The sequence below is a fragment of the Anomaloglossus baeobatrachus genome, chromosome 10 (genome assembly GCF_048569485.1).
Source record: "Anomaloglossus baeobatrachus isolate aAnoBae1 chromosome 10, aAnoBae1.hap1, whole genome shotgun sequence".
NCBI classification, from domain to species: domain Eukaryota; kingdom Metazoa; phylum Chordata; class Amphibia; order Anura; family Aromobatidae; genus Anomaloglossus; species Anomaloglossus baeobatrachus.
The window spans coordinates 176,293,949-176,319,089 of NC_134362.1; the positions used below are offsets into that span (position 1 = coordinate 176,293,949).

General features: G+C 45.0%; 1 protein-coding gene across 1 annotated transcript in view; it reads left to right on the plus strand.

Moving 5' to 3' along the window:
• ADAMTS18 (ADAM metallopeptidase with thrombospondin type 1 motif 18) overlaps window positions 1–25,141 on the plus strand; it is a 157,924-nt gene that overhangs the window by 108,864 nt on the left and 23,919 nt on the right. Inside the window, exon 16 of the mRNA XM_075326940.1 lies at window positions 2,101–2,345. Coding sequence (XP_075183055.1) covers window positions 2,101–2,345 — 245 coding nt within the window. The remainder of the gene's footprint in view (window positions 1–2,100; window positions 2,346–25,141) is intronic.

Sequence of the window (25,141 nt, forward strand, 5' to 3'; positions counted from 1 at the left end):
ATGGGTGAGTGGGAGTGGGAGTGAGTGGATGAGTGGATAGATGGTTGGATACATGATTGGATAGATGATGGGACACATGATGGGACAGATGGTGGGACAGATGATGGGATAGATGATGGGATAGATGGTTGGATAGATGGTTGAATAGATGGATGGATAGATGGACAGATAGATACGTGAGTGGGCATGGGTGGGTGATTTGATGGTTGGATAGATAGAAGGATAGACAGATAGATAGAGAGATAGATCAGTGAGTGGGTGTGGGTGGGGAGGTGAGTGGATGGTTGGATAGATGGATGGATGGCTAGATGGATGGATACATACATAGATAGATAGATAGATAGATAGATAGAAAGATAGATGAGTGGGTATGAGTGGAAGAGTGGATGGTTGTATAGCTGGTTAGATAGATGGATAGATAGAGAGATAGATATTTAGATTTTGTGAGTGGGTATGGGTGGGTGGTTGAATGGATAGATAGATAAATAGATAGGTGAGTGAGTTGATGGTTCGATAGGTGGATAGCTAGAGGGATAGATGGATGGATAGACAGATGGATAGATAGATGGATAGACTGATAGATCGGTGAGTGGGCATGGGTGGGTGGGTGGATGGATAGATAGATGGATATATAGATGGATTGATGGATAGCTAGACAGTGATGTGTCAACTTTTTTTCCAGGACCCTAGTCTAGTAGCCATATTATGTTGTCCGTGGCTACTGGTTAGGAGCCCTGTGTATCTCCTCCTACTTGCCAAAAGCCTCCTCTTATCTGTAGGTCCAGCAGAATTTAATTATTTCGGCGTGATGTACACATGATGTCGTGCCAGGCTGGCTAATAATATGAGGAATCAGGGATGCTGCCAGGTATGAGGTGGTTCACAGCTTGCTTCCAAATGGACCAGGATCCTACAAATGCATTAGTTGATCACTAAGAGATAGAAAAATAAATAATAGATACATATATAACTATAAGATAGTCAGATGATAGACAGATAGATGGATTGATGAATGGAGAGCTAGATGGATGGGGAACTAGATGGATGAGAAGCTAGATGGATGCCAGAGCTAGATGGATGTTGAGCTAGATAGATGGGGAGCTAGATGGATGGAGAGCTAGATGGATGGAGAGCTAGATGGATGGAGAGCTAGATGGATGGAGAGCTAGATAGATGGGGAGCTAGATGGATGGAGAGCTAGATGGATGGAGAGCTAGATGGATGCGGGAGCTAGATGGATGGGGAGCTAGATGGATGCGGGAGCTAGATGGATGGGGAGCTAGATGGATGAGGAGCTAGATGGATGGAGAGCTAGATGGATGGAGAGCTAGATGGATGGAGAGCTAGATGGATGGAGAGCTAAATGGATGGGGAGCTAGATGGATGGAGAGCTAGATGGATGGAGAGCTAGATGGATGGGGAGCTTGATGGATGGGGAGCTAGATGGAGGGAGAGCTATATGGATGGGGAGCTAGATGGATGGGGAGCTATATGGATGGGGAGCTAGATGGAGGGAGAGCTAGACGGATGGAGAGCTAGATGGATGGGGAGCTAGATGGATGGGGAGCTAGATGGATGGGTTGCTAGATGGAGGGAGAGCTAGATGGATAGAGAGCTAGATGGTTGGGGAGCTAGATGGATGGGGAGCTAGATAGATGGGGAGCTAGATGGATGGGGAGCTAGATGGATGGGGAGCTAGATGGATGAGGAGCTAGATGGATGCGGCAGCTGAATGGATGGAGAGCTAGATGGATTGAGAGCTAGATGAATGGAGATAAATAGATAATTTGAGCCAAAACAACGCATGGGTTGATTAAAATCTGTTTTCTCGCCATCTGACTTTGCAGTGCTGCTCCTAATTTTTGGATTTAGATAGACAGAAATACTGTACTTGTCCATGGGTTGTGTCTGAAATTGTTCAGATGCATTAGAGTGAATTTGCCAACCTGTGGACACGTTTGGATCCATGTTTTTTGAAGAATGTAGACATACATTCTAATCCCGGACCATCTACTATAGAGTAAATGAAAACTGCTGGTTAATCTTGTTCTGCTCCCGATAATAATTGAAGACTCCTCTCCATTCTTTCTTCTTGTACAGACTACTATACTGTTGTCACTATTCCAGCGGGAGCAAGAAGTGTCCATTTCCGAGAGGTCCAGTATTCCACCAGTTACATTGCTGTGAGAAACCTTAATAGAAAGTACTATCTGACTGGGGAATGGACCATCGATTGGCCTGGAAAGTTCCCCTTTGCTGGAACCACTTTTATTTATCAAAGGTCAACACAACAACCAGAAAGTCTTTATGCAGCCGGGCCGACTAATGAAACGTTGGTTTTGGAAGTAAGAAGCTTTTATCTTTAATTTACTGGTTACAAAATAGCGAGTCTGACAAATCGTTATAACTATAATTACCCTTTGAGAAAAGTTATCTTGTTCATTGTGTATCTGTTTGAATATGTCCATATCATAGGATGACTTTTTTTAAGCCAAAAGTGCCCAAAAATGTTGTGACTTGTTAAAATTTTGTGCTACCGCTCCTCTTTCATAAAAAGATCGGTTTAGTGGGAGAGGATGTAGGCAATTGACAAGTTACAGCTGAAGTCTAAGCCAGCTCATTCCCCCCATGTCTCTAAAACTGAAACAAAACTGAGCTTCACAACACTATGCTGAAAAGATGCCCAATACTTGGTATTGAGAGTCGAACGCTTGGATAGGATTGACTCGCATGCTTGCAGAAAAATGCTCAAGTTTCTTATTGACTTCCATTGTATTCAATACAAGAGTCGACCCCATCTGACTGCTCATTACAAGTATCAAGCACCCGAGCATGGTAGTGCTCGCTCATCACTAGTTATGAGTACTGAGCACCTGAGCATGGTAGTGCCCGCTCATCACTAGTTACGAGTACTGAGCACCAGAGCATGGTAGTGCCCGCTCATCACTAGTTACAAGTATAGAGCACCTGAGCATGGTAGTGCTCGCTCATCACTAGTTACGAGTACTGAGCACCCGAGCATGGTAGTGCCCGCTCATCACTAGTTACGAGTGCCGAGCACCTGAGCATGGTAGTGCTCACTCATCACTAGTTACGAGTACTGAACACCCGAGCATGGTAGTGCCCGCTCATCACTAGTTACGAGTACTGAGCACCTGAGCATAGTAGTGCTTGCTCATCACTAGTTACGAGTACTGAGCACCTGAGCATGGTAGTGCTCGCTCATCACTAGTTACGAGTACTGAGCACCTGAGCATGGTAGTGCCCGCTCATCACTAGTTACGAGTGCCGAGCACCTGAGCATGGTAGTGCTCACTCATCACTAGTTACGAGTACTGAGCACCTGAGCATGGTAGTGCTCGCTCATCACTAGTTATGAGTACTGAGCACCTGAGCATGGTAGTGCTTGCTCATCACTAGTTACAAGTACAGAGCACCTGAGCATGGTAGTGCTCGCTCATCACTAGTTACGAGTACTGAACACCCGAGCATGGTAGTGCTCGCTCATCACTAGTTATGAGTACTGAGCACCTGAGCATGGTAGTGCTTGCTCATCACTAGTTACGAGTACTGAGCACCCGAGCATGGTAGTGCTCGCTCATCACTAGTTACGAGTGCCGAGCACCTTAGCATGGTAGTGCTCGCTCATCACTAGTTACGAGTGCCGAGCACCTGATCATGGTAGTGCTCACTCATCAAAAATTACAAATACCGAGCACCTGAGCATGGTAGTGCTCGCTCATCACTAGTTATGAGTATCGAGCACCCGAGCATGGTAATGCCCGTTCATAACTAGTTATGAGTACCGAGCACTCGAGCATGGTAGTGCTCACTCATCACTAGTTAGGATTACCGAGCACCCAAGCATGGTGCTCCTCAAAGAGGAAGAGGACTTGAACTCTAGTTTCATCTATTAGAAGCTTTTAAGTCAACTTATGCAAGTCTTTTAAGTCTCCTCATACTGGCATTCCAGACTTGATGTGTCTCTCTTCAAAAGGAAAAAAGTTACCCCTTAGATCCCAGTCTTAGCCTTTCACCTAGCCAAACCAGATCTCATACTTTGCATTGACGAGGGGCAATACTTTGAAACACAATGTCTGCAAAATGAGATTATTATTTGACTTTTACCCCAAGTCGTATGACAAGGCTTGTTAAAGAGTCAATATTGACTTTTAGGATTGCTACTTCCAATAGGTGACACTAGAGTTCAAGTCCTCTTCCTCTCTGAAGAGGCAATTGCATATTAAATTTCACAGAAGAGCATGCAAGGCATTTAAGTCTCCTCATACTGGCATGCCAAACCTGGCATGTCACTCTTCATAAAAAGAAAACTTTCCCCTTAGATCCCAAAATTATCTGATAATTGATTTTGCTGCTTGTAGAAATCAGCAATAAAATATTAAAAATTAAAATGTTAAAATTCCTCCTAAAGAGCTTTTAAAACCTTAGGGAGACATAATGTGTAAAATAAATGGAAAAAAAAGAAAGCAAAAATAGATAAAAAGCATAGCTAAAAAAGGCTAGTCTGAATGATTGTTTGTGGCAAAGGCAAACAAATTTTAATTGTAATATAAAATGTTTCTAGCTGTCTTTTGCCATCGTGAAAAAACAATAAAAATGTATAGATGAATAGACACATATTTCCTATTTTTCTTTACATAATAAGGCATAAGAAATTAAAATTGAAAAAAAAAAATAGTTAAGAAATTACACAAAAACTAAGCCCCATGCATAGAGAAAAATTATTTGAATATTCCAACAAGAAAGAAAAATTTGAGCCATTAAAAGCACATGTATGATATAATCTGAAAATGTGCCTGGCCGTAAATGGGGCAAAAATATGACGTTTTTAAAAATCTATTTATTGTGTTTAATGTAATCAAACATAAAAAACTGGCTAAAATAAGTAGCTCCATAATAAATATATAACAATTTAAAGGCACAGTTAAATTTTGGAAAAAATAATAAATTCTAGAATTTGAAGATTTGCTAGATTTTATGTAATGTATTAGAGAAATAAAGATATTTGGAGACTTTGGTCTATCTTTAAAATTTCATTTATGAGACTACACTTCATCCAAAATAAGTAAGAACCCAACCTTGAGCCAACTGTATCAGCCCGAGTGCAGCCTAAAATATACTGAGCCCTGATTTCGCCAAGTGATCCCAACTATTAATTTGAGGTCAGCACTACATACGTTTGGAAATGCTTTCCCGGTGACCTGTGGATGTTGAAGTTATGAGTCACGGATTTGGCTGTAAGGTAACTTTGGGTAAGCCTGTTGAGGAAATGTGTGGTTTGCTTGATATCAAAGCACCGACTACAGCAAGTAGACTTATCTGACGTAATATAAGAAACCTCCAAAACAGCTGGCCGTAGATGGAGGTAATTTTTTTAGAGGCAACTGTAGCTTGCAAATATCCTTATCTATGTTTCAAGACACATTAAAGGGTTGGATATTGACCTAAAGGGTCTTGGTGGCACTCGAGACAGTTTTCTTCCTTATGGAGGAGAACTAATTTGCATAACAGGTTCAGCAATTTTTGCTTCACCTGGTCACTGCACTTTCAGACAACTCAATCTCATATAAAAAATTGTTGTGATGCTAATCACTACTTATGGATAGTATAGACGGAAGGGTAGTCAGACAAGCCGGGGGCAGGAAACAGGAGGACACTATAGTACACAGGGAGTAAGCAGAAACGCAGTCAAGTCACAGGCCGAGGGTCAGAATTCCGAGGAGGGTACGTAGGAGCGGGCAGAGAGGAGTCAAACGATGGTCTGGGATCAAGAAACTTAGATCAAAACACAAACACAAAACAAGCCAAGAGCATAACTGTAGAATCAGAGAGTACGACTGGTGAGATTCTGTGAGAGCATGCTCAGTTATAAAACAGTGAAATTACCCGGAAGGTGGAACACCTGAGTAATGGCACCTCCCAGAACCTGCATGGAATCCTGTGCTGTCAAACAACCTGTCAGCTAGGGCTTAAAAAAACACAGCAGAGCATCTTCAAATGCAAGATGCTCTGCACAAAAGAAACATGTCACCTCCAGCTCTGAAGTTCAGGAAGAGCATCACCTATGTGCAAGATGCTCTGCACAGACGAATCGTGACAATTGTGTTAAATAAAACATCACTTTATGTAAAAATTATGTTTTCTTACCCTCAAAAAGTTCCGGCCACTAGTTGTCTTTGTTCTATCTAACTCTCCTGTTGTTAGGTACAATACGTCGGTAGCAACAAAGACACTGAAATAGATAACAAGAAATGGTGATGGGTCTTAGGGGCACTTTGCACACTACGACATCGCAAGCCGATGCCTGCGATGCCGAGCACGATAGTCCCCGCCCCCGTCGCAGCTGTGATATCTTGTGATAGCTGCCGTAGCGAACATTATCTCTACGGCAGCTTCACATGCACTCACCTGCCCTGCGACGTCGCTCTGGCCGGCGACCCGCCTCCTTATTAAGGGGCCGGGTCGTGCGGCGTCATAGCGACGTCACATGGCAGGCAGCCAATAGAAGCGGAGGGGCGGAGATGAGCGGGACGTATACTTCCCGCCCACCTCTGTCCTTCCGCATAGCCGGTGTGAGCCGCAGGAGCAAGGAACAACATCGTAACATCAGTCATTCCGAAATTATGGAAATGACCGACGCTACACCGATGATACGATTTGGACGCTTTTGCACTCATTAATCGTATCAAAAAGGAGTTACACACTACGATATCGACTGCGACGCCGGATCTGCGTCACTTTCGATTTGACCGCACCGATATCGCACCTGCGATGTCGTAGTGTGCAAAGCCCGCCTTAGTCTCTTGTTCTCCTGTCTGCATTGGTTCGAGCCTTTAGACAATGGCAGGAGTAAAGCAATCTGGGAAGATCCAGTATGTGTAGTGCTGAAGAAAAGCAAATTAATAAGAAAACCCGAACTCAAAAAGAGCTGATCGAATTGTAAGGGAAAATTCCTTTAAAGGAGTTGTTCCATCTAGGACATTTATGGCACATCAAAAGGATATATGGAAGTCACATAAAAATGAATAGTGAGAGCAGGATCCTTATTCCTTTCCACATTTTCAAGGTAGATGTGTATCTAGCATCTATTCGCCATGTACATCCTTGACATAAAAGTCCTAAATTGGGCGCCTTTTTAACTGCCCCATACAAATTATGTTCAAGTAAAGTTGATAAACTCCTTTGGATGGTCCCCTTGACATTTTTGGACTTAGGTCTCCTATGTTGTGTCAGAGACTTGGCCTAATTATGGAGGAACACAATCTTGGTGGTTCTATACACTGCATCTATGGTTTTCAGCATTACAGATATATTCTTCCAGATTAAGTTTAAGTAAAGATGATAAACTCCTTTGGATGGTCAACGTAACATTTTTGGACTTTAGGTGAGACTTGGCCTAATTATGGAGGAACACAATCTTGGTGATTCTATAAACTTCATCTATGGTTTTCAGGATTACAGATATATTCTCCCTGATTAGGGTTAAGTAAAGATGATAAACTCCTTTGGATGGTCAACTTGATATTTCTGGACTTAGGTCTTCTAAGTGTGCCAGAGACTTAAGGGTGCTTTACACGCTGCGACATCGCTGACGATAGCTAGCGATGTTGTGCGCGATAGCACCCACCCACGTCGCTGTTTCGTTATGGGGGTGATCGCTGCCGTAGCGAACAATATCGCTACGGCAGTGTCACACGCATATACCTGCTTAGTGACATTGCTGGAGACACCGAACAATCTCTCCTTTAAGGGGGTGTTTCGTTCGGTGTCAAAACAGCGTTACACAGCGGCCGCCCAATAGCAGAGGAGGGGCGGAGATGAGCGGCCGGAACATGCCGCCCACCTCCTTCCTTCCTCATTGCCGGTGGACGCAGGTAAGGAGATATTCGTCGTTCCTGCGGTGTCACACATAGCGATGTGTGCTGCCTCAGGAACGACGAACAACCAGCGGGATGCACCACCAACGATATTATGAAAAGGAGCGACGTGTCAACGATCAACGATTTTTGCCGTTTTTGCGATTGTTGATCGTCGCTTCTAACTGTCACACGCTGCGATGTCGCTAACGACGCCGGATGTGCATCACAAACACCGTGACCCTGACGATATATCGTTAGTGATGTCGCAGCGTGTAAAGCACCCTTTAGTCTAATTAGAGAGTAACACAATCCTGGTGGTTCTATACACTGCATCTATGGTTTTCAGAATTACAGAAATATTCTCGCAGGTTCTAAATATTGCTTTTCAATGGTAAAACCTTTTTAATGGGGCATCTGGTGAAACATGGTAAAATTCATATGGAATCAATGTTCGTGTGCTTCCATTTAACACTGATAGCTTGGTATATTATATAGTTTTTTTTAAAAAAAAAAAGCCATGATATGGCCATGTGCTTCAAGCCAAACCCCCACCCATGATATATTATGTATTGGGACCACCCGACTCTCTGATGTTGGGGAGATAAGGATCCAGCATGATTTCGGACTACCAATTCTTTTGTTTACTAAGAGATAAGCCATCAAAAGAGGAGTATGGCAGCGGCTCTTAAATATAAAACTTGTATGGAAGAGTTGGGTGAGATAGCTGTCAGCCGAATGAGCATCTGAACCAACATATGGTGGGAGGATTATAGTATGGATTAATGTTTTGATCATCTGAACCAAGTGTATGGTGACAGAGGTGTCTTAAGGATGTTTCTAGCGGAAATTGTCTACTTAACTTCTGGTCAAAATTTGATAAACTGACTATTTGTTAATGGACTAAAGGGGGCTTTACACGCTGCGACATCGCTAATGCGGAGTCGTTGGGGTCACGGAATTGGTGACGCACATCCGGCCGCATTAGCGATGTTGCTGCAGGTGACACCGATGAGCGATTTTGCATCGTTGCAAAAACGTGCAAAATCGCTCATCGGTGACATGGGGGTCCATTCTCGATTATCGTTACTGCAGCACTAATGATGTAGTTCGTCGCTCCTACGGCAGCACACATCGCTATGTGTGACGCCGCAGGAACGAGGAACCTCTCCTTACCTGCCTCCCGGCCGCTATGAGGAAGGAAGGAGGTGGGCGGGATGTTCCGGCCACTCATCTCCGCCCCTCCGCTTCTATTGGGCGGCCGCTCAGTGACGTCGCTGTGGCGCCGCACGGACCGCCCCCTTAGAAAGGAGGCGGTTCACCGGTCACAGCGACGTCGCCGGGCAGGTAAGTATGTGTGACGGGTCTGCGCGATGTTGTGCGGCACGGGCAGCAATTTGCCCGTGTCGCACAACAAATGGGGGCGGGTACCCACGCTAGCGATATCGGGACCGATATCGCAGCGTGTAAAGTAGCCTTATGTTTATACTGAAGGACCAAAAACTGGGGAACAATTTCCAATTGGAGAAACTTCATGTGGCCACATTGTGAATTAAACATTTTTCATTAATTCAATTTTAAAAAATCTTCTCATTCCCAAGCTCGAAATCTATGGTTTTAAAACGAATAAACAGTAAATTTTTATAAGACTTTGCTTTGCGGAGTTGTCCCATCTAGGACAACTCCGCAGGCTTGCTGATTGCTGTGTGAGAAGTCAGGTGGCTTATGTGTCATTTGTAGACTTCCAAACTTTGTTCCGAGCCTGGCCGGACATTAAGACCTCAATCACCAAGTTTTGAACATAGAAGTTATTTCCACTTGGCTGAAGTAGGTTCTGGAGTTTGGCCAGTTAAGTAGGTTGTTATCCCTAGAGGTCCTTCAAACATGAAAGGTTTGCATTACTGGTTCTACGTCCAGACTTTGAAAGAAGCTTCATGTATTATTTAGGAACATTTTTAAATTACTGTTGGATTTATTCCACATCGTTTTCAGGAACTGAAGTGTTACCTTAGAGGCAGATACTCCACTGATACATTTCAGATAATTGGCATTACATGACCAGTGGGATCTTAGTACACCTTCCCAAAAAAACATCTATCTGACTGTCTCTCTATATTGAATGAGTACAGTTATATGTATTGAGTTATGTTTGGCGTGAAATCGTCTTTTTTTTTTTTTTTTTAAATATGGAGCTCCAGCAAGTTTATTTCACACACATAAACCGGCTCTCTGGCAACATAAGTCCTTTTCCGGCTTCAAAAGGAACACAAACATGATATACAGTCCGTTCCCGGTCATCACAAGCATATCCTCTCTCTCTCAGGCATTCCTTCCAGAGGCATAGCAGCCTCCACACACCGACCATGTGCCAAACAAACAGACACCATTATAACGTAAGGGACACACCCATGGGTGGCAATATGTGAATAGGCAGACACACCCTAATGAATCTCTTTGTACTACAGGTACCACTGTCACCATCTTACAGTATTTCTATATAAATATATATTCTCCAGCATGTCTATTTCACACACATAAACCGGCTCTCCAGCAAAATAACAAAAGCCCTTTTCCGGCTTCATAAGGAACACAAACACAGTATACAGTCCATTCCCAGTCAGGGCAAGCGAGTCCTCTCTCTCTCTCTCTCTGAGTTTCCTTCCAGAGGCATAGCTGATCATGTGCCAAACAAACAGACACCATTATGACATATGGGACACACCCATGGGTGTAGGTATGTGAAAAGGCAGACACGTCCTAATGAATTTCACAGTACTACAGGTACCACAGTCACCATCTTACAATATCTATATATAAATATATATTTTCACAGCTGCAAAAGGAACAAAAACACAGTATAGAGTCTATTCCTGGTCAGGACAAGTGGGTCTTCTCTCTCATAGACTCCTTCCAGAGGCTTAGCAGCCTCCACACACCTATCATGTGTCAAACAAACAGATACAAGATCTCCCAAGATCTCCTCCTCTCCTCCTCTCTCATTCGCTCCTCACGCAACCGACTCCAAGACTTCTCCCGAGCATCCCCAGTCTCCTGGAACTCGCTGCCTCAACACGTCAGACTATCCCCTACCCTTGCAAACTTCAAACGGAACCTGAAAACGCACCTGTTCAGAAATGCCTACAATCTACAATGAACTCGCTGCCGCCCGACCACCGTGCGGAGCTGCCGCCCGACCACCGTGCGGAGCTGCCGCCCGACCACCGTGCGGAGCTGCCACCCGACCACCGTGCGGAGCTGCCGCCCGACCACCGTGCGGAGCTGCCGCCCGACTACCGTGCGGAGCCGCCGCCTGACCTACACCCCACCTATTGTCTCCTCCCCATAATCCTATAGAATGTAAGCCCGCAAGGGTAGGGCCCTCTTCCCTCTGTACTAGTCTGTCTACTGTAACTTGTATACGTATTTTGTATGTAACCCCCTTCTCATGTACAGCACCATGGAATTAATGGTGCTCTATAAATAAATAATAATAATAATAATACAATTATAACATATGGGACACACCCATGAGTAGAGGAATGTGAATAGACAGAGATGACTAGCTTATATATATGTATATATATATATATATATATATATATATATATACACACAGTGAAGGACAGAATTATTTGATCCCTTGCTGATTTTGTAAGTTCGCCCTCTGACAAAGACATGAACAGTCTATAATTTTAAGGGTAGGTTAATTTTAACAGTGAGAGGTAGAATATGCAAAATAAAATTCAAAAAAAATCACATTATATAAATTATTTTAATTTATTTGCATTTTGCAGAGACAAATAAGTATTTGATCCCCTACCAACCATTAAGCGATCTGGCACCTACAGACACTTAGACGCTCCTAATCAACTCGTTACTTGCATTAATGACAACTGTCTTACATTGCCACCTGTATAAAAGACTCCTGTCCACAGACTCAATTATCATTCAGACTCTAACCTCTACAACATGGACGAGACGAAAGAGCTTTCTAAGGATGTCAGGGACAAGATCATGGACCTGCACAGGGCTGGAATGGGCTACAAAACCAAAAGCAAGACACTGGGTGAGAAGGAGACACATTTTTTTCAATAGTGATTTAATAAGACAAGGAACCACTATTTTTTGGTTCTCCTTCTTACCCACTGAGATGCATGGTTGTAAGACTGATATGTAAACCCCGGGGCCAGGACGTCAGGTTATGCTTAGTCACAAAGCAATTTATTATTCATATATAATGTGTCAAGCCAATCCCCCAATGGTTAATGTCGTCATTGCCACTGGGTGGACTGGCTGATCTTATACACACCATTGGGCTTACAGGTTGTCCACCTCTGGGGACATTTTTTTTTACCAAAATGCATATATTTGGAGCCAAAAATAATTTTTGCAATTCAATTTAATGTTTTTTTGCAATTTTGAACTGTTTCTCAAAGTCTTTGGGTCTCGACACAAAACTTGTTTTCTGTTAAAAAAAAAAAAAAATAAAATAACATTTTTAGATAAAAACACATGCTGTTTTCTCACTGGATAGGAGATGACCTTCCAATCGCTCAGGGTGCGACCACAAGATCTGGGGCTAAGAAAAACTTTATTCTAAAGGGAACGCCCAAGATCAGCCAAATCTGGAGCTCAGGAGTTTCCAGTCTTCCCATTAAAATGAATGGAGCACTTATGTGCATGATTAATCACAACTCCTTTCACATGGGTCAAGAGACCACTAGGGGTCCAACTGACATGGCACTCAATCGGAAACTTGAGAACACTACTATTAGTAAAAAAAAAAAAAAAAAAATTGTCCCTAAAGATGGAAAACCCCTTTAAGTTCTTTTACTATTTGGATGTGAGCTCAGGAGTTTCCAGTCTTCCCATTAAAATGAATGGAGCACTTATGTGCATGATTAATCACAACTCCTTTCACATGGTTCAAGAGACCACCAGGGGTCCAACTGACATGGCACTCAATCGGAAACTTGAGAACACTACTATTAGTAAAAAAAAAAAAAAAATTGTCCCTAAAGATGGAAAACCCCTTTAAGTTCTTTTACTATTTGGATGTGAGCGCTCAGGAGTTTCCGGCCTTCCTATTAAAATGAATGGAGCACTTGTGTGCTTGATAGACCACATCTCCTTTCACATGGTATGAGGGACTGCTAGGGGTACAACTCACATGGCCCTCAATCGGAAACTTGAGAACCCTCATTTAAGTTAAAAAAAAAAATTGTCCCTAAAAATGGAAAACCCCTTTAAATTCTATTATTGTTTGGATGTGAACTCTCTGAGCCACCTAAAGGTCACACCAGGTACTTCACTTATTGAAAACTCTTCTACTGTTTGGATGTAAACTCTATGAGCCACCTAAAGGTCACGCCAAGTACTGCCCTTATTGAAAACTCTTTTACTGTTTGGATGTGAGCTCAGGAGTTTCCGGCATTCCTATTAAAATGAATGAAACACTTGTGTGCATGATAGACCACAGCTCCTTTCACATGGTATAAGGGACCGCTAGGGTCCAGCTGACATGGCCCTCAATCGGAAACTTGAGACCACTACTTTTAGTAAAAAAAAAAATCCCTAAAGATGGAAAACCCCTTTAAATTCAATTACTGTTTGGATGTGAACTCTCTGAGCCACCTAAAGGTCACACCAGGTACTGCACTTATTGAAAACTATTTTGATGTGAACTCTCTGAGCCACCTAAAGGTCACGGCAAGTACTGTACTTATTGAAAAAATAAAGAGTAGAAAAATTTAGAATATAAATATTAATATAAATAAATAATAGTGTGAAAAGTAATCGAGTAAAATATCAAGTCCTAGCATAATTGTATGATCATGACTTTGTGTTGAGGGAATACTGGGCCAATAGTTTTTAATATGTCATTCAAAAAAACATGTATCAGCTCTGTGGAGCCTGTAAAGTAATTATGTAAAGTAAAGGGTGTGCCCCAACTATGTCTAACTATCAAAAAAGTCACTCAAAAGAAAACAAAACTTATTTGGAGGCAGCTAAAATTGTGAACTACAAGTCATTAAATTCAATATTATTGACCTTGACATAAACACTAAGTTAAAAATGATGATTTTTTCACGTAGTTTTGCTTCGGAAGACCTTTTATTATTCATCTGGAACGTCTTTCACATTTTTGCATTCCCACTTGGGTTAATTAAAAAGTTGCGTTCTATATTCTCGATCATAAAAGAAGTGAACGCTCCATTTTGGCCAGCGTGGAAGCCTCTAGGCTGTCTCGATAGCCACCAATGGGATTCATATTACTTCCGAAGGAATGAAACTAAACAAAGTTTCAGTCCAAGCGTTTGACACTAAATTTATGGCAACAACGCAAATAGAAAAAAAATAAAAATTCAAAAGATAATTTGATGATTCATAGCTCTACGGAACGAGAGGTCAATATATAGCCCGTCACGTTATTATGGGAGACCCAGAGTCTATATATCTCCCTAAAAATATTTCCAAAATAATTTGCTGTGTTTATACATTTTTTATTTCCTTGAAGTTTTAGTTTTATGTAGAATTATTTATGGGCTCAGTAGAGGATTAATAGTGGAATGATTTATAAGTCTGTCGAGATCTATTTTACTATGTGAATCAAGAGTAAATAAATGTCTCTTTACCAAAAAGCATTGTCCATAAAAAAAAGCGTGAATCCTGGATGACATAATAAAAATGTATAAAATCAGACAGAATTATTGAAGCCAAATTAAAAAAAAAAACAAAACAAACTCATGTAGAAGACAACGAATACTAATTTATAGGAGGACATGGTTGGAAAAATAGAAGGAACAAGGCGAAGAGCAACCCGATGGCTTAATACTTTCAAGATAATGGTGGAGAAGACCTTGGTGGACCTATCTAAGCAGAGCAGACCCTGGTGGACCTATCTAGGTAGAGCAGACCCTGGTAGACCTATCTAGGCAGAAAAGACCCTGCTGGACCTATCTAGGTGGAGAAGATCTTGGTGGACCTATCTAGGCAGACAAGACCCTGATGGACCAATCTAGGTGAAGAAGACCCTGGTGGACCTATCTAGGTGAAGAAGACCCTGGTAGACCTATTTAGGCGGAGAAGACCCTGCTGGACCTATCTCGGCAAAGAACACCCTGGTGCACCTATCTAGGTGGAGAAGGCCCTGATGGACCTATCTAGGCGGAGAAGATCCTGGTGGACCTATGAAGGCTGCACAAGATTGATCATCTTACAGAGCGCTCATCCATCATGTCGCCAACGCTCGAGATCGATCTGTAGGCCGTTAAAAGATTGAACTTTACCACTTCTCCTGAATGCCTAAAATGGCAAATCATACAGCAAAAAAAGAAATTTCCCATAAAAAACATTTATAACATACCATGGGGTATATGATCAATATATGTTGATCATTTGGGGGCTGGATGATGAGACCTCCACATAACTAGAGAACCAAAAGTCCCATTTGTGACTTAATGGTAGCAAAGCTCGGCAGCCATGACTCCTATGAACAGTGAGTAAAGCAGTGGTTGCACATACTTATTCACAAATATGATTTTGGGACCTTGAAGGGGGTCCCAGTAGCCAGATCAGACATTTATCACCTATCAGTATAGAGTATATGTATGTTATTTATGGGACAACTCTAGAAAAACTCCTAAATAGAGTTGGTGCAAATTGATTCCATTAACAACATCAGTAATTTGCGCCACTCGATGGGCCCCCTGAGAATCACTTCTTACCTCCCGATAACCACGGCTCTGCTTTTGATTAGCCAACTTGACGTGATGTCATCATGACACAGAGATGACTTCACATCTGGCTGGATAATGTAAGTGGTAGAGATGAGCGAACCGGTCCCGGTTCGGCTCGAGGTCGGTTCGCCGAACGGACGTCCCGTTCGAGTTCGGTTCGTCGAACGTTCGACGAACCGAACTCGAGCCAATAGGAAACAATGGCAGGCAATCACAAACACAGAAAAACACCTAGAAAACACCCTCAAAGGTGTCCAAAAGGTGACAAACAACTCACAACACAACACAAACACATGGGAAAGTGACAAGGACATATACTCATGTGAAAACAAAACAGCTGGACAAGGAAAAAGAGGAGGACACACAGATATATGAGTATATGCAAGGAAACATCGATTCCATTATTGTGCAACTTGAGCCCTGCTCATTTTAGGCTTCCAATCTGGATAAATTGCCTGAGCTCGCCACGTACGCCTTGGGGATCTTGTCATGTCCTGCAGCCAGCGTTCTCTCGGAACCTGTCTTCAGTGCTGCTGGTGGTCTGCTGGCAGATAAGCACACGCGTCTGTCCACTGACAATGTGGACATGGCTCTCAGAGGACTTTTCTTCCCCTGGGTCAGCCAGGGGACGGGAAAGGCACGCGTATTTTTGAGAGTGCTTCATGCAAAGCATCTTTTTCTTTTTCAAAAGGGGGGGGTCAACCGATGCCAGTCAAGTGGGGTGTGTGTGGCCCAGTTAGTGGCAACGAGGGAGACTGTGGTTGGAGTCCCCTCGCTGTGTTTCTAAAAGAACCAAGATGAACAAGTCATGGCTCTCAGATGACTTTTCTTCCCCTGGGTCAGCCAGGGGACGGGAAAGGCACGCGTATTTTTGAGAGTGCTTCATGCAAAGCATCTTTTTCATCTTGAAAATTGGGTCAACTGATGCCAGTCAAGTGGGGTGTGTGTGGCCCAGTTAGTGGAAACGAGGGAGACTGTGGTTGGAGTCCCCTCGCTGTGTTTCTAAAAGAACCAAGATGAACAAGTCATGGCTCTCAGAGGACTTTTCTTCCCCTGGGTCAGCCAGGGGACGGGAAAGGCACGCGTATTTTTGAGAGTGCTTCATGCAAAGCATCTTTTTCTTTTTCAAAAGGGGGCTCAACCGATGCCAGTCAAGTGGGGTGTGTGTGGCCCAGTTAGTGGCAACGAGGGAGACTGTGGTTGGAGTCCCCTCGCTGTGTTTCTAAAAGAACCAAGATGAACAAGTCATGGCTCTCAGAGGACTTTTCTTCCCCTGGGTCAGCCAGGGGACGGGAAAGGCACGTGTATTTTTGAGAGTGCTTCATGCAAAGCATCTTTTTCATCTTGAAAATTGGGTCAACTGATGCCAGTCAAGTGGGGTGTGTGTGGCCCAGTTAGTGGAAACGAGGGAGACTGTGGTTGGAGTCCCCTCGCTGTGTTTCTAAAAGAACCAAGATGAACAAGTCATGGCTCTCAGAGGACTTTTCTTCCCCTGGGTCAGCCAGGGGACGGGAAAGGCACGCGTATTTTTGAGAGTGCTTCATGCAAAGCATCTTTTTCTTTTTCAAAAGGGGGGGTCAACCGATGCCAGTCAAGTGGGGTGTGTGTGGCCCAGTTAGTGGCAACGATGGAGACTGTGGTTGGAGTCCCCTCGCTGTGTTTCTAAAAGAACCAAGATGAACAAGTCATGGCTCTCAGAGGACTTTTCTTCCCCTGGGTCAGCCAGGGGACGGGAAAGGCACGCGTATTTTTGAGAGTGCTTCATGCAAAGCATCTTTTTCTTTTTCAAAAGGGGGGGTCAACCGATGCCAGTCAAGTGGGGTGTGTGTGGCCCAGTTAGTGGAAACGAGGGAGACTGTGGTTGGAGTCCCCTCGCTGTGTTTCTAAAAGAACCAAGATGAACAAGTCATGGCTCTCAGAGGACTTTTCTTCCCCTGGGTCAGCCAGGGGACGGGAAAGGCACGCGTATTTTTGAGAGTGCTTCATGCAAAGCATCTTTTTCATCTTGAAAATTGGGTCAACTGATGCCAGTCAAGTGGGGTGTGTGTGGCCCAGTTAGTGGAAACGAGGGAGACTGTGGTTGGAGTCCCCTCGCTGTGTTTCTAAAAGAACCAAGATGAACAAGTCATGGCTCTCAGAGGACTTTTCTTCCCCTGGGTCAGCCAGGGGACGGGAAAGGCACGCGTATTTTTGAGAGTGCTTCATGCAAAGCATCTTTTTCATCTTGAAAATTGGGTCAACTGATGCCAGTCAAGTGGGGTGTGTGTGGCCCAGTTAGTGGAAACGAGGGAGACTGTGGTTGGAGTCCCCTCGCTGTGTTTCTAAAAGAACCAAGATGAACAAGTCATGGCTCTCAGAGGACTTTTCTTCCCCTGGGTCAGCCAGGGGACGGGAAAGGCACGCGTATTTTTGAGAGTGCTTCATGCAAAGCATCTTTTTCATCTTGAAAATTGGGTCAACTGATGCCAGTCAAGTGGGGTGTGTGTGGCCCAGTTAGTGGAAACGAGGGAGACTGTGGTTGGAGTCCCCTCGCTGTGTTTCTAAAAGAACCAAGATGAACAAGTCATGGCTCTCAGAGGACTTTTCTTCCCCTGGGTCAGCCAGGGGACGGGAAAGGCACGCGTATTTTTGAGAGTGCTTCATGCAAAGCATCTTTTTCTTTTTCAAAAGGGGGCTCAACCGATGCCAGTCAAGTGGGGTGTGTGTGGCCCAGTTAGTGGAAACGAGGGAGACTGTGGTTGGAGTCCCCTCGCTGTGTTTCTAAAAGAACCAAGATGAACAAGTCATGGCTCTCAGAGGACTTTTCTTCCCCTGGGTCAGCCAGGGGACGGGAAAGGCACGCGTATTTTTGAGAGTGCTTCATGCAAAGCATCTTTTTCTTTTTCAAAAGGGGGTGTCAACCGATGCCAGTCAAGTGGGGTGTGTGTGGCCCAGTTAGTGGAAACGAGGGAGACTGTGGTTGGAGTCCCCTCGCTGTGTTTCTAAAAGAACCAAGATGAACAAGTCATGGCTCTCAGAGGACTTTTCTTCCCCTGGGTCAGCCAGGGGACGGGAAAGGCACGCGTATTTTTGAGAGTGCTTCATGCAAAGCATCTTTTTCATCTTGAAAATTGGGTCAACTGATGCCAGTCAAGTGGGGTGTGTGTGGCCCAGTTAGTGGAAACGAGGGAGACTGTGGTTGGAGTCCCCTCGCTGTGTTTCTAAAAGAACCAAGATGAACAAGTCATGGCTCTCAGAGGACTTTTCTTCCCCTGGGTCAGCCAGGGGACGGGAAAGGCACGCGTATTTTTGAGAGTGCTTCATGCAAAGCATCTTTTTCATCTTGAAAATTGGGTCAACTGATGCCAGTCAAGTGGGGTGTGTGTGGCCCAGTTAGTGGAAACGAGGGAGACTGTGGTTGGAGTCCCCTCGCTGTGTTTCTAAAAGAACCAAGATGAACAAGTCATGGCTCTCAGAGGACTTTTCTTCCCCTGGGTCAGCCAGGGGACGGGAAAGGCACGCGTATTTTTGAGAGTGCTTCATGCAAAGCATCTTTTTCATCTTGAAAATTGGGTCAACTGATGCCAGTCAAGTGGGGTGTGTGTGGCCCAGTTAGTGGCAACGAGGGAGACTGTGGTTGGAGTCCCCTCGCTGTGTTTTACATGCTTTTAGAAGGTCATGACATGGCTTGGAGGTTGACTTTCAGCATCTGCAAACTGTTGGCTACCAAAATGCTGCCTTTCCAACACCTGTGGTTATAGACAATGAGGATCATACTGATGAAGATGAGACGCAGATACCCGATTGGGATGACAACTGAAATATTCGGTCAGGGCAAGAAGAGGCTTGGTCTGAGGGGGAGGGGAGTGCAAACACAACAATTGATGATGAAGTTCTAGATCCCACCTACTGTCAACCCACAGTCAGACACTCGAGGAGGTCAACAGAGGCGGTGGAGGAGGATGCAACCGACGACGAAGTTACCTTGCGCCTTCCTGGACAGAGTCGGAGCACTGGTAGCACGTCTACAACTGCATCCTCAGCCACCACTCTGCCTCTGAGCATTATTCGGGGTGGATCAACAGGTCGCATGGCCTCTAAGCCTTGCCTAGCCTGGTCCTTTTTTGACATAGAAAAAGATCGCCCAAATTATGTGATCTGTAAAATTTGTCATGGTTCTCTTAGTAGAGGTCAAAACCTCAGCAGTTTGACAACTTCTTCCATGAATCGTCACATGAATAAATATCATATGGCCCGGTGGGAAGCTCACCGTGCTGCAATGCGGCCTAGCGGAGCGAACCATCCACCGCCTGCCCCTTCCAGTGCATCCGCGCGCTCGTCATCTTCTAGGACTGTGGGGACAGCTGTCACACCTGTTTTTCCACCCACAACTTCCACCACTGTAACCGCAACAGGCAGTTTGCTTGGTAGGTCGTCAGTTGGTTTGGAAGGGGAAACAAGTACGTGTGTACAGCTCTCTCAGACATTGATAGCACCAACGTTGGATGAAGGCAACATCATGTCTCCGCCTGCACTTTCCTCACAAACCTGCATTTTTCCAGGGACACCCTACTCAACACCGTCTACACACAGCAGCCAGATCTCTGTCCCTCAGATGTGGTCAAATAAAAGGCCACTTCCTGCGACCCATGACAAAGCTAAGAGGTTGACTCTATCCCTCTGTAAGCTGTTGGCTATCGAAATGCTGCCTTCCCGCCTAGTGGACACACAGGATTTTAGAGACCTTATGTCTGTCGCTGTGATCCAGTACAAGATGCCCAATCACCACTGCTTCTCCAAGAACAGCATGCCCGCGCTACACCAGCATGTCGCACACAACATCACCACTTCCTTGAGCAACTCTGTGTGCGACAGGGTGCATATCAACACAGATACTTGGACCAGTAAGCATAGACAGGGTCATTACATGTCACTGACTGGGCACTGGCAAACTATGGTGAGAGATGGAGAAGGGTCTGCTGTCCAAGTCTTGCCATCCCCACGAGTTGTTTCAATCCTTCTTCTGTATGTAGAAGTTAATACACTGCTTCTGCCTCTTCAACCTCGTGTGGGTCCTCCACCTTGGCGCAAACCCTGTGTGGTCAGGCCACCCTTCCTTGTAACTGCGCACAAGGAATACCACACACCTCCTTACTATGCTGGCAGCAGAGCTCAATGCCATCAGGCGGTCAAAGGTTTACTTTGAAATGTATGGGAAATGTGAGTCACACCGCTGAGAAGTTGTGGACGGTTAGCTCTGGAGACCGAGTTTGATCAATGGTTGTCTCCACTGAACCAGCAGCCAGGGAAGGCCGGGTGCGACAATGATGCAAACATGGGTGCGGCCCTTCGCTGTGACAATGTGACACACATGGCTTGTGTGGTTCACGTGTTGAACCTGGTTGTCAAGCAATTTTTAAAGCACTATCCTGGCCCACATGGCCTTCTGCAGAGAGCACGGTGTAACGCCTTCCTTGATCCACACACTCAGATGGGCTGTTAATGATAGGCTAGAGGGAAGCCACTCACCAAGTAGGACCCCTAGAACCCTGAAACCCTTTAACCCCTATACAGGGATTAGGAATTACACAGGGCCCAAGGTGATTAATACCTGTGGAAGGCTGCAGTTCCAGAGAATAGTAGTCAGGCAGGGTCAAAACATTAATTGAGGAACAGGAACAGAATGGGACGGGCAGGACTTAATCAGAAAACAAGCAGAGGTGAAATGCGGATCGGCCAACAAGGTACATAAACAGCAAGCAGGAAAAGTAGTCAGGTAACAAGCACACAAAATCATAAAACTGAACTGGGGGTAAAATTAACCAGAGGTTCATAGCTATGTCTGGCAGTGGTCAAAAGACAGGATGGGCATAAAAAAGGGTGTGGTGTCTTCCCATTGGTTGTAGCTGAATGATGGTATTTCATCTGTGAGATACCCACCAGCTACATTCAGCCAGAGATTCTGCATCTGTCAAGGTAATGCAGCCCAGTGTGTGAGCATAACCTGCGTCCACCTGCGCCGCTGGCATCGACTCCTCTCCCATCATCAGCACTATTCATGAAAGGAACACGTTGTCACCTGGCGACCGGAGTACAAATTGACGGAGCGGACTCTGTTGGTGACTTAACAGCCGTGTGCGGCAATGATGCAAACCTGGCTGCGGGCCATCAGCATGGCAATGTGACACACGTGCCTTGTATGGCTCACGTGTTGAACCTAATTCTCCATCAATTTTTAAAACACCATCACGGCCTACATGGCCTTGTGCAGCGGGCACGCTCGCTATGTGCTCACTTCCATCGTGCGCACACAGCAGCTCAACAACTTTCGTCGCAACAGAAGTCTTTAGGTCTGCTGGGTAAACGCCTGAAATGCGATGTGCCCACACGCAGGAATTTGAATCTGCACATGTTGCAGCATTTGTGGCAGCACCGCAGAGCCCTGCTGAAATACGGTATGACATATAGCCTGGGATAAAGTGATCCAGAGGTGGTGCAGATCACGCTGCTGGAGTGGTGTCAGATCAAGGACCTATGCACCCTGCTACACAGTTTACAAATGTCGACGAAGATGTTTAGCACTGGCAATGTCATTCTCAGCGTGACAATTCTGGTCATCTACATGATGGAGCGCACTGTAATTATTATTCGGAGTCAGGTGTTGGGACAAGAGGAAGGGGAGGAAGTACAGGAGGAGTCATATGCGGAAGGGATAACAAGATCTACGAGGTCCAGATGGTCAGCGGCACCTAGGCGGCAGTCATGGTGAGGGAGAGTGATTAACAAGGGTGCATAGTATCAGCAAAAAGTGTTGAGGAAGGTGCAGGAGCCAATGAACAAAATGGAGGACGAACTTGCGATGGGCATTGAAGACTCAGCAGATGAGTGAGAGCTTGCTCACATTTCGGTTGTGCGAGGTTGTGGGTAGAGGGCAGAGGAAGGAGGCACGATTCTCACCTCTCTGCCACCAACACACCAAGGACTTGGTCCTCCTGGATGCACAAGACACATGAGCGCCTTCTTGCTGCACTACCTACAACATGACCCTCGGATTGTACGAATTCAAAGTAATCCAGAATACTGGGTTGCCACACTGTTACATCCCCGGTACAAGACAAAATTTTGCAAAATAATTTGTGCCATAGAAATGGACGCACGTATACAGGAGTATCTGCAGAATGTGGTACGCAATCTTAGATCTACTTTCCCACTAAACACCAGTGCTGCACAGAGTGAATCTCAACGCTTTGTCATGGATAGGAGGAAATGGTCTTTTACTTGTCCACATCTGAGGGACCGAGGGCTGGCTGCTGTGCTGAGATGGCGTTGAGTACGGTGTCCCTGCACAGTTGCACTTTTGGTCATATCCCAAAATGAGTTGAAAAAGGACAGATGCTGGTGGAAAGGGGAACAGGTGTGTTGGAAAGGGGAAATAAGTTTTGGTCCGTGGATTTGGTGGTTAAGCAACAGTAACATTTGCTGAAGAAACACCATCTGTTACAGTGTGACTGGCAGATTTGGATAAAGTGGTATATACTATGTTACCGCTATATAACGTAAATTAATAAGAAAAGAAAGAGAAAGGTATATATCCCCATCAGCAGTCAGTGTGCACCGTGCTCCCAGTTGGAAAAGGAGAGTTTGGCAACTGGAAGGTTTGGTGGAGGATACAGAGCTGTGTGGCTATGAAACTAATAGTATCCTGAACCGAGTTAGACGCCATTCGGATCTGGAGACTGGGAGCCCTGTTAGCGTCACAGGGTCCACATGCCCACCCAGCCCAGGAACTCCCTGTTAACCACACAGGGGCCATTGAGTACGCTGACCGTGTGCGTAGGGGCCACACCTGTGGACAGCAGGCGCATCAGCAGCAGCAGGCCTGTTAATGCCCTGGGCTGCACAAGCAGGACTGGTAGGACAGGAGCTGGTCTTAACCGTTCTGCGTTACCAACTGTGGTGGTGGCCTGCATCCACCACCCTATCCCTGCCTACCTCTGGCCTAAAGCCGCAATGGGTTCAACACATGGAGGTGTGCTCTTTCGTAGCATAATAGAAGACTGCGCACCTCCTTGTTGGCTCCAGCCCCTTTTATAACCTGGGTCCGCCCTAAACCAGGGTGAACCACAATGCACCTCCTGGAGACAAAAGTAAAGTGACACGTCATGAGTGGCATAACTAGCGTCCTATTTGAACCGCAACTTCAATGATGACCTCATGGCTGCCATGACCCAAACACCTCACCAGTCATCGTCTGACCATCAATAATGCGGTGACAAGTCATAGGGGTGGGCCTCTGCAAGCCATTTGGGAGGACAGCTGATGCCCTGTGGTCTATATGGGACCCCCACATCAGGGGCAGGGCCCAAGAGTTCATTACCGTACCTAGTCTCTGATGCAGTAAGTTCCTGAGCATGCTCAGTAGCATGAAATACAGTCTCTGAAAAAAGACTATCAGCTTTAGCATGGTGTCTAGGCACAAAACAGGACTTAGACCCGGCACGGAATGCAAGCACCTGTGCAAAGAGGCTTTTCACACTTAGTGTGGGAGCATGCGCTGTAGCCCGAAATGAAGACTTAGCGTCAGGAATGGCACAGTCAGGCTGAGCATACTCACTAGGCGAAACACTGTAGTTAGGCTGCAGCTGGGGTAAATCGGCACACGCATGCGCACTAGCTGCCTCTCCACACTTAGACGTGGAGGGGAAATTTGTCTTGGAGATGCTGTCTATGAACAGAAGGAAAAGCTAAAGGAAGCCTGACTTTCTATCCCTCCGAATTATCAAATGCAGCAATGAATTCCATGAGTTTGCTATAACATTAGCGTAGCAAAATGTGCATGAGGGTGTCATGTAGAGGTGCTATAAATAGCTTGTCACCAGTGGGGCACTAATGGAATACAACAGCCAGTTCTATGATGCCACTAAATGGCAGTATTTTTTGCTATCATTATAGCTCATTAAAAACAGAGCAGGAGGTTGTCATGCAGAGGTGCTGCACATAGATTTGCACTAGTGGGACTATACAGAAGTCCAATAGCCACGTTTAGGATGCCACTAGGTACAGTGAGTGTTTGCTAGTATAATGGCTGAGTTAAAAAAAGGTGGAGTGTGCAATGCAGGCAGACGTGCTGCAAATATCTTTACAATAGTGTGAATAGACAAAAGTCCAATAGCCACGTTTAGGATGCCACTAGGTACACTGACTGTTTGCTAGTATAATGGCTTAGTTTAAAAAAGTTGGAGTGTGCAATGCAGGCAGAGGTGCTGCAAATATCGTTCCAATAGTGTGAATAGACAAAAGTACAATAGCCACGTTTAGGATGCCACTAGGTACACTGACTGTTTGCTAGTATAATGGCTTAGTTTAAAAAAGTTGGAGTGTGCAATGCAGGCAGACGTGCTGCAAATATCTTTACAATAGTGTGAATAGACAAAAGTCCAATAGCCACGTTTAGGATGCCACTAGGTACACTGACTGTTTGCTAGTATAATGGCTTAGTTAAAAAGAGTTGGAGTCTGCAATGCAGGCAGACGTGCTCTGCAAATG